Source organism: Rhopilema esculentum, chromosome 6 (genome assembly GCF_057945365.1).
Source record: "Rhopilema esculentum isolate cy_ngs chromosome 6, ASM5794536v1, whole genome shotgun sequence".
NCBI classification, from domain to species: Eukaryota; Metazoa; Cnidaria; class Scyphozoa; order Rhizostomeae; family Rhizostomatidae; genus Rhopilema; species Rhopilema esculentum.
The window spans coordinates 6211195-6221416 of NC_142820.1; the positions used below are offsets into that span (position 1 = coordinate 6211195).

Below are 10222 nucleotides of genomic sequence, written 5' to 3' on the forward strand. Positions count from 1 at the left end.
CTTTTTCTGAATATTAAACTATTTTCACTTATTGAAGCCCCCTCCCAATAATTGCAGCCTAAGCTTTATGTCCTGTATAACAGTGTACTAAGTGGAAATAGATGCAATGAGCAGCCGCCACCTCTCCTTATATGGATTTTGTTCCCACAGCACTGTCTCTGAGATTTAAATCAATTTTAAAAACAACTCATAACTAAAACATGGATGTTTTTAATCAATCAATTTTTGTCCATTCCAGGTCAGATACCCTGGGTACCAGAGCCACATAAATTAAAAAGAGCGGAAATAGAAAATAAGAGTACGCTCATTCGCTTCTCTGCTTGAGACTCTGTTTACGCGCTCGAAATTTTACGCAGGGCCCGGGTGGCGATTGCCACTTTGCCACCCGGGCCAGACCGCCCCTGTATATGTTGGCTATCTAACACACAATATTATTTCAGTATTACTCGATAATCATTTATGATTTTTTATGAATATCGAATCTTATGAAGGCGTCCCGCCCTTGTGTATCTTTTGACAATAATTATAAAAAAATTGTATTCAATCAATATGTGTCGGTCTTTTTATATCAATGCTATAAAAATTTCATATTTTTAGCACGAAAATTAGTTACCATTTTTCATGTTTTATTTCGTCATTCGTGTCGTTCTTGTACATTTCCTTCGTTACCTTCAGGTCTTAATTTCCTTCAAACAGTTTCTGGGTTTATTCATCTTTGAATAGGTTTCATTTTAACCTTTTATTGTGATATGTTTTGATGACGTCACCAACACCCTATGGTCATGAAATTACTTCCGTGTCTGCAGAATCAGATTCAGAATCAGATTCGCGTTCGCGAGTAGGCTGAAGATAAGAAAAAGGGCCCAGTCAGCGCACGCAGAGCACTGACCTCAGATAAAGCGAAGTGGAGCAAAATCGAAAGTAGGGATTCAAAACAAAAATTCTAGATGTTTGTTCGCCAAACTGCCATTCTTTGCGCATTGGGTATTTTATCTCTGTTGGGTGGTTCAGAAAGTAAATGGCATACAGCACTTCTTGGAAAATATGAGACCAAAAGTTGGAGAACTGCGCTGTCTCAACTCCGCCAGGATGCCTGGAAAATAAACTTTCACGAATTGAGCAGAAACAGGAGACTCAATAAGGTCACATTGAACAGCCTGTTTAAACGATTTGTTCTTCTTTTTGAAAGGCCCTACATTGATGATGAATCGGAATATGTAAAGAGGCAAGCAATATTCAAGGCAAGATGTTTAACATTGAAATCCTTTTTTCAATTATCTCTGAACCCTCTCCCCTTGTTAGTATGTTTTTCATAGTTTCCTCTTTCAAAGACCTTCCTTCACCATGATTGAAGACTTGTGAGCCACCAAGCCAGGACAAAGACATTTTCTTCAGGGTCATGTTCAATAAAAACTCATTCTACCTCTTTTATAATGTTTATAAATAAAACCTTTAAGTTTATAAATAAAACCATGTAAAGTAAAGGTATGTTTGGATAATATTTCTCAAGTTCTATAATGTAGCAAAACGAGGGAAAGAACTTGGCAATAAATGAACCATGGTCCCAGTTTATACAGATTTTGTATACACCTGGTCATTTACAAAAAAACTAGATAATTTTCCTCAGTGCAGTCAGGATATTGGTAAAAATACTCCATTATTGCCTAATTATCTTCCAAAATAAGCTTTGATATGTAGAAAAAGAGACATGGATATTTCAGTGACGTGGGGCTTTGCTGGACAAGGTTAACCCTTAGAACACAGCTTGTAGCTATGCTCATTTTAGGACCCTGTAGCTTTTTGATGATGATTTTGTCACATTTAAGAGTAATTTTGTTGTAAGGTTGTTAATTCTCAGAGAATTTCAAGTGCAAGATTACCATTTTTGATGAAACTTGTTTTTCTTTGCTTTTGCAATTTGCTCTGCAGTTGACTTCAAACATTGCAAACTTGCTTAGAATTGTACAGACTAGGATCAGAATTTCAATTGAGATTTAGGTTATAAGAATAGTGATATTATAGAAAACGACAACTTGTGATTTTTAGACTGTATTATGCAACAAAAATCAGCAAGTAAATTAAAAATCTTGCTGACTCTTTATTATTGTCATGATTTTCTTCTTGATATTTGGTTTGCTTAAATTTTTATCGAAAAGATAAAAAAATAATTGATAGAATGTCATTCTTATGAGGAAGAGATCTGTCAAGTTGTGGCCTGTAGTTGAAGCTGGTTCTTTTGCAAGAGCAAATGTTTGCTTTTATTTTAAAGGAAACAAATATTGAAAGTTGGTTCTGACAAAAGCTTTGAATTAATTCTACACTTATGTTAACTTGTATTGATTGTGAACACTATAGCAAAATTCAACTTGCTTTTCTTGTTGCAGTTTGGCAGTTGTTGGTATAGTGCTTCTGATATTCCCAAAATAATTGCCCTCAAACTCTCATATTTTTGTGGAAGCATGCATCCCTTTGACAAAGATTCATAAAAATTATGTTTATTTTACTTCAAAATAGTTGAAATGGGACTATCTAGGCTGTTAAAGTTGACAGGTCCATCAAGTTTTGAAAATGATTAGATGCTGCAGGCCCATCAAGGTAAACAATGCAATAATGCCTAGTCTGAGTAAGACATTCACAGATTTCATAGTTCAATTGTTATCAGTACATTTCACTGCACAAATAAAATATATATATATGTCATGATTATGTTCTTAATTCAACCTTGTTATTTTTCGACTATATTTTTCTTAGAATGAATTTACTGCAAACAAGGAGAATTGTCTTCTAATGAGAATCTTCATTGTTTTAATAAGAATGGCCTCATAAGGCAAGCATCACTGAATGTAGAAGAAGAAAAGTACAAGACAAAGGCTGTATTTGGAATTAATAAATTCTCTGATTGGTCAGAAGGGGAATTCAGAGGTAATGTCAAACTTTCTGTTGTAAACTACTATTAGTCAGCTGAGAAACAGTTTTTCACTTGCATTTACTATTCACAATAAAATTTTCCACCATCTCCCAGGTCTTCATATTGTTTGTTTTCCTTTTCATGTTGTCCAATCTATATTTTTTTGTTTATCAATTGTTGTTCTTTCATCTTTCTTGCTCTTTCAATAATATCTTTTAGTTTTACTTTCTGTCTTATTACTTCATTTCTGATTTTGTCCTTTCCAGTGATGTAGTGTTTTGTTTCTTCTATGCTTCTCTGGGCTTCTGCAAGATTCTTTTCTTGTATTTGGTGAGGCTCAATGTTTCCCTTTCCCTTTTCTATATTAGTGTTAATGTTAATTCAATCATCATGCTTTTTGAAATAACTTTATCCAAATACATATCTTTTACATATTCTCAAAATGTTTTTCCATTATTCTCTTTTAGTAAATCAGTTGTGACATAAAGAAGGCCAACCATAAAAAGCTACCTATGACTGTTATTGTGTTCAATTAACCAACCATTGTTGCATACAAATGACATTATGATTTCAAACTTTACAAAAATAGCATTTTCCATTATTCCTATCAATTTCTTAGCATATTTATTCAACAATAAACATAAAACAACTGTTTAATGAGGGGCTTCAGAGGATATGACCCTATGCGACTTTCAGCAAACATATTCTCCCGGAGGCAGCTTACACAGTTCAAGGTTGGACTCAGTCATGCCCAGTCTTCCATTTTAATGGTAAAAATTATTCTTATGGGGTTTTCATTCAAAATAAATTGATTAAGTGGTTATTGTGTTTTATTTCAGGCCTTTTAAGAAGTCATCAAATGCGCAAAACAGTTGATGCAGTTCCAAACAGTCAAATGTTTCAAGCTATACAGGAGGAAAGTGCCAAAGAAAATGGGGATTGTACATATAAATCTGTTACACCACCAGAGACAGCTGACTGGTATAACATAAAAATCTTAACACTCTCTGCTGCATTCCCTATCAATTGTTTTCTTGAAGTGCCAAACTAATTTCAGCCTTCACTGCATATGAAGCTTTTTTGATAATTATTCAATTCAGTAGCATTAAAGTAATAAAACTTTTATAAATCTTGTTTGATCTTTGTGATATGTACAGAAGAACTTTATTTTCAAACAATGGATTCTTAGATTTGTTGATTATTCAACTAATACCAAAAGAAAGTACTTTCATTTTCTAATAAAAACGTTATTTTGCTAGGAGGAAGGAAAGGAAAACAACCGAAATAAAAAACCAAGGAAATGTGAGTTTTCATATTAAAGTTAGGGTCCTTTGCTAACTACAGACATTTATTCTTTAAGAAGCAGTGGTCGCTATCAGGTACTTCAGTCTTTTAAAGGTTTTCCTTCAGAGTTTCACAATTTCGATGCCATTAATTTTAACAATTGAGGTCCTATCATCTCATACCACAAAATGTTGCAGTAGACAAAGATATTTCTGAAGCAAGTTTTTTCCAAGTAACAGAACAAAAACAGCAGCATTTAACAATTGAACAGTTGAACATAGCAACAAGAAAAAAGTGTTTTGTGCATGGAGAGCCAGCCCATTGTTTTGTTCTCGTTTGTGACTTTTGTATTGTTGCTCATTGTCTTTGTGGACATTGTTTGCTGTGCGTGTTAATGTTTATGTGCGTGTTAATGTTTATGATTGTTATTGTTTTCAGTGTGAGCATTAAGTGTGATTGTTATTGCGTGTATGTTGGGAAGTTACACGTTTTTTTTATTTCGTTTGAGAATTGTTTTAAAAATTCAACTACAAAAAGCTAGATTTAAAACTTCATTGGAAAAAGTCTGGCAACTTATGATTTTTAGACTGTTTGATGCAACAAAAATCAGCATGTAAATTAAAAAACTTGCTGACTCTTTATCTGCGTCATGACTTTCTTTTTAATATTTTGTTAAGTTAAATTTTTATCGAAAAGATTGAAAAATAATTGATAGAATGTCATTCTTACCGGAAAAAGATCTGTCAGGTTCTTTTGCAAGGGCAATTGTTTGTATTATAATTCTATAATAATTATAATAATTCTACACTTATAATAACTTGTATTGAATGTGAACACTATAGAAAAATTCAATTTGCTTTTCTCATTGCAGTGTGGCAGTTGTTGGTGAGTGCATAATATTATTTTGTGCTGTTACGAGACCATTTATTTATTGTTAAGCTTTTCTGTTCTTTCTCATTGCAATAGTCTAAGAATTTCGAGATGTGAAGAATGAGTATGAAAATCGAACCTCTTCATTTGAAAAAGATTCCATATGATAACAAAGCATTGTTTGAATTTAATTTGAATTGGAAAAGCCTATTGAAAGTAGTGCATCATTTATTGTACATATGCGACTTACTGCCACTTGCAAAGATTCTACAATTTGTGACAAAGAGCGTAACCCAGGTTAAAATTTATTTACAGTTTCACTTCTAATTTTGTTGTTGTTAGTTTAAGAAATTAATTCAATGTATATCCATTCTTTAGATACTCAATGATAAACTTTTTAAGTTTTCTTTTGTTATGTCGATGTTTTCTAGCATCTGTGTTGCTGAGAGTCCTAACAAGAAAGCAATTTCTTTTTGTACACGCAAGATCGGATTTTTCATCATTATACAGAAGATGCAAAATTAAGGACAACATCGTAGATATCAGCATGGAACTTGTTTTGCATTCGACACAATTTGTGTGTAGAAAATCAAGTAACCTCTCCCCCACCACTCTCCAAATAGGCATAAAACAGTGTTACGATTCACAATCGTGTTAAAGATTGCCATTCACGAAAAACAAAGTCAGTTTTGCCTCGCCAAAGCATGCAAATTCGATGCGCTAAAGCATGCAAATTCGGTATTTTTTCAGTTATTCGTAAAATCAAGCTCGTCTTCTCATATACTCATTGTATTGAACTGTTTAGTAATGGGCGAAGGGTAAGGTATTGTATAGAAATGGGCGAAGAGGATGCCTCTTGGTTTAGATATCAATCATGCATACTCTGAGTGTAAGCTTTGTATTTTCCTCATTACTATATCTCTAACGTTCTTTCTCCTTTCTAAATCAGACAACCTTCTTATTCATTTAAGGGCTTTTGTTGCCACCGAACAAACAGAGACGTTTTCAGCAATAACTGATAAAGCTCTGGAAGACTTGAGTGTGCAAGAATTCATTTCATGTGCACCTTCACTTGGATGCAATGGCGGCAACACGTGTGAGGTTCTTGCATGGCTGGCCTCGGCCACATACAATGGGGTCAGTCGATAATAGGTTTCTATTTTCTATTTGAAGCTTATTTGCCAGTTTGTTTTCGTTTTAAGTTAAATAGTAGCCAAGAAGTTAAGTTTAACTATAAAGTTCCAATAACAAAGGGAATAAGTTATATGCACGAAGAGGAACTATAGCGGGTTTCGCAGCGATAGAACTCTCTACAAGAAGTTATACTTCAACTATATGTTCCCCTTTCAAGTTCCAGCCTCTCTTGCAAAACACCTAATGCACCACTAGCCTTCCTGTCTTCTTGTTCCTATCAGTCAAGGTGAAGATATGCCGTACATACAGGCAAGCTTTGGAACTGTCCATTTCAACAGGTTTATGCTAAATATAAGACAGGGTAACATTGTTGTTTTATTGCTAAACAATTAATCATGTACTCGGGAATATTGGGACATCTTGAAAGACTATTATTCTCATCCTACACTCGAGTTTTACATTTTTGCATTTGCATCACTTTTTTTATTCTTTTAGTCGAGGTACCATCTTGTGTCGGCATCCGAATACCCTTACGAAGCGAAGGAAACTGCATGCAAATACCAAAAGACGTAAGCAAGGTTTTATGTTATGCTGCAAGACGGACTGCACTCCAGAATTAGGGGAACACTGTGATTTTGTTGGATGTCGAAATACATTTATTAATCTTGAGCATTACAAAAACCCACCCATGGGCATCGTTCTCAATACCATTTTTTCATAGGATTTTCACGAATTTCTATAGCATTTTTTGAGATTTTAGTTAGAGAGCAAAGGGTTGATGGCTTAGCCGTAAGGATCGTCTCTCCCTTCATTACCGCTAGTGTTGATGCAACATTGCCATATAACGTCATCCATGCTCCATGTAAAGCTGTAACGAGCCCTAAGTTTAGCAGAAAAGTATCAACCAAATCTAAAAATTATTGAGAGGTCAAACTATATTTTTGTTTTAACCTTGCTCTTTTGTTGTTTTTGATACACAATAGATGCTTTATCGCATTTAGTGTTAATGATTATAGCATTATAAGGAAGCGCTATATCTACAGGAGTATGAAAGGTGCAACTATATCAGGTGTGTGTGGATGCACAAGTATGGTGAATAATGAACTTGCCATGGTTCAGGTGGTTGCTCAGAAGGGACCCCTTGCTGTCAATGTGAATTCAGTGTTATGGCATGATTATGTAGGTGCGTTGTTAAATTTTGTTTTATTTATCTTTTTGTGGTATCAGAACACAATCTTACAGTGGCCTTGTCGTTTCTCGTACATCATGTTGTATTTAAAAGAGAATATTTGCGAATTCTTAGACTTGTGAATCGTAAGAATCGTAAATCAGAATCGTAAGGAAGACGATGTTATTGAGCAAATAGAAAGCTTCTTCACTTGACCATTCTGCACAAGATCAATAGAAAATCTTTTCACAGTAAACTACATGAGGCCTAAGAGGCAAGCTGCATCCAAGTTAATTTTATACCTTTCTCTCTCACTGTTGCTTATAACTTTTCGCCGCCACCACAAAGAATTGAGCTTTCTTAAAGCCTATTCCATTAATTTCATACTTTTGCGCAATTAAGTGTCGAATGGTTCTGAAAACTAGGAATTTAGAGAACAACCTCACTAAAACTGATTTTTCATTCTAATTTTTGTCTACAAGCAAACATTAACAAGCAAACATTAACAGGTCAAGCAAAACATTGGGCCTAATTCCTGGTGGACACAACAAAACCGGTTTTAAAGCCGTATAATATATAGTAGACACCCACCCATCTAATCAATTATTAACCTTGTAGCTGAAATTTTGAATAAGGTTTTGATAATTTGCAGTCATTCAAAAATAAAAAGTGAGCGATCTTACATCAAAAACTCTATCAATCTATTTATTAGCAAAATAAACAAGATTGGAAACATAGTTCTTATTTAGTGTGCATAGGAGATTTTGTCAAGTTTAGTGTAATGTGCATAATGTGTAGTTTAGTGTATATTGAATTGCATTTGAAGATGTTGGAGCATATGCAGTATAATCCAACGCTCATTATTTCCAACACTCAAAACTCTGAATGCCAAAGAAATTCTCTGAATGCAAAACTCTAAATGCTAACTTTAGACTATAATGGAGGTAAATTTAAGAGCCTCATTGTCTATTCAACCATTACGTGAGAACGTATTCAGACTATAAAGCAAAGTTGTTGGTTCTTTTAAGTGGATGTTTACTAAATTGGCTTTCTGGTACATGTTCTGTAAGTATAATGTTTTCTGCAGTAAAGCATATTCTAAGCCGACTACCACTTACTATGTTTAAAGAATTAGATAAAAAAGGGTTACATTAGGGTAACGCAAGTCAATGTTACGATGGGTTATCAAAATCAGATGATAATAATAATACTAATAGAAATATTTATACAGGTAAAAACCTTTTTTTGCCAGAAGCCATGACAAGGGTGTTGTTAACTGCGATTAACTACAATCCTTCTGTTTTTGAACAGGTGGTATAATCCAACGACACTGCACCAACAAAACGATAAACCATGCTGTACAACTTGTTGGATACGATTTGTCGGGCCCAGTACCATACTGGATCGCCAGAAATTCTTGGGGTCCTGACTTTGGGGAGGATGGGTACTTGCGAATCAAGTATGGAGGAAATCTCTGCGGTAAGATTTTTTGGTGCAAAATGCTTATACTTGTTTGTTGACAATGTGATATGTTCCATTTTGAAGACAAAGCAAGACAAATGCAAGATGATTTTATAAAATATCATTTTCTAATTAGTGCAGCCAAATCCAAGCTGCAAAATGTTTTTTAACTTGGAAGGAGCTTAGCATCTCTATTTAAATTGTTTTATTTTTTACAAAATTTGGTTTCAAAATTACACCTAGGATTCTACTTTATGATCGATGCAATTGAGTATCATTAGAAATCTCACCTTACACCAACACCAATGAAACTTGGCATACTCTGTTTGCTTGAAAAGATAGATTTTTTCCAGCGCGACCAAACTTTTCATCAAATTGAACAAACTCCAGCCGATTTTTATTATACATTAAATTGAGAAACTCTATTAAATAGATGTTTCCACTCTGTGTATTTGACTGAGCTTCTTTGACTGAGTATTTTAATGTTTTTGTATTCTAGTCTTTTACACTAGTCTTTCTTTGTGGACTTAGTTTAGTTTTCATATCCTTCTAGGTCTAGCAGAAGAGCCATCTTTCATCTTAATATAGTAGCGAGGAATCCATTTATGCTATTATCACGACAATTTTCTTTGCTTGATGTAACTTGATTTCTCTTATGTGATTTTTTTCGAGGTAAAATATTCACCTTTGTCATAAGAAGATTATTAACAACCTTGTCTAAGATTGTATGGCTGAACTGAAGTTTTACTGTCAAACAGAACTTGAGTGCATTTTTGATACCACTTTTAAATCTCACATTTCTATTCTAAACATTTATATTCTTCGAAGTAATTTTTTGATTGCTCATGTGTAAGAAATAAGCGATTGTTTATTTCAAGAATAATGAAAACTATGAAAATTATTAATGAAAATTATGATTAAACAAAAAGAAATGAGGTGAGGAAATTCTTTTTGCTAAAATTCTTCAACAGAATACACAAAAATATAATAAAATAATAAATTGTGTGTGTTAACAACAGTTTTGCTCTTTTGGAATATTCTTGAATATAGCTGAAGTTATTTTAAATGACTTTCCTTGCTATTTACGACCGTATGACCGCCTCTTTCCCTGTACATATCATTCAAGCACAACATATTTCATGATATGGCTTTCCAGTCTTAGACTAGAACCAGGCTATGCAAGATATGAACAAATAAACAATAAAAGATCAGTATTAAAATCCAAATGTTTTCTTTTCGAAATGTAATGTATTCTACTTTTGTACAGCATGTTCGATTTGTTATGTGATTCCTTATTGTCATTGTTTTTGGAAGATCTTTTCTCTCCAAAATAAAAAAGATGAAAATGCCATGTCATCGTCTGAAAATAATCTAGAAAATGTCGACAAGTCGTAGAC

General features: G+C 33.7%; 1 protein-coding gene across 1 annotated transcript; it reads left to right on the plus strand.

The window, feature by feature from the left end:
- Positions 1-1260: 1260 nt before the first annotated feature.
- LOC135686469 (cathepsin O) lies at positions 1261-10116 on the plus strand. The gene is made up of 10 exons (XM_089108763.1): positions 1261-2595; positions 2814-2922; positions 3748-3889; positions 4168-4210; positions 5064-5077; positions 6034-6199; positions 6692-6765; positions 7240-7379; positions 8676-8843; positions 9379-10116. Exons 1-10 carry the CDS (start codon positions 2569-2571, stop codon positions 9411-9413), a joined length of 918 nt encoding a protein of 305 aa, XP_088964889.1. The 5' UTR covers positions 1261-2568; the 3' UTR covers positions 9414-10116.
- The last annotated feature ends 106 nt before the right edge of the window (positions 10117-10222 follow it).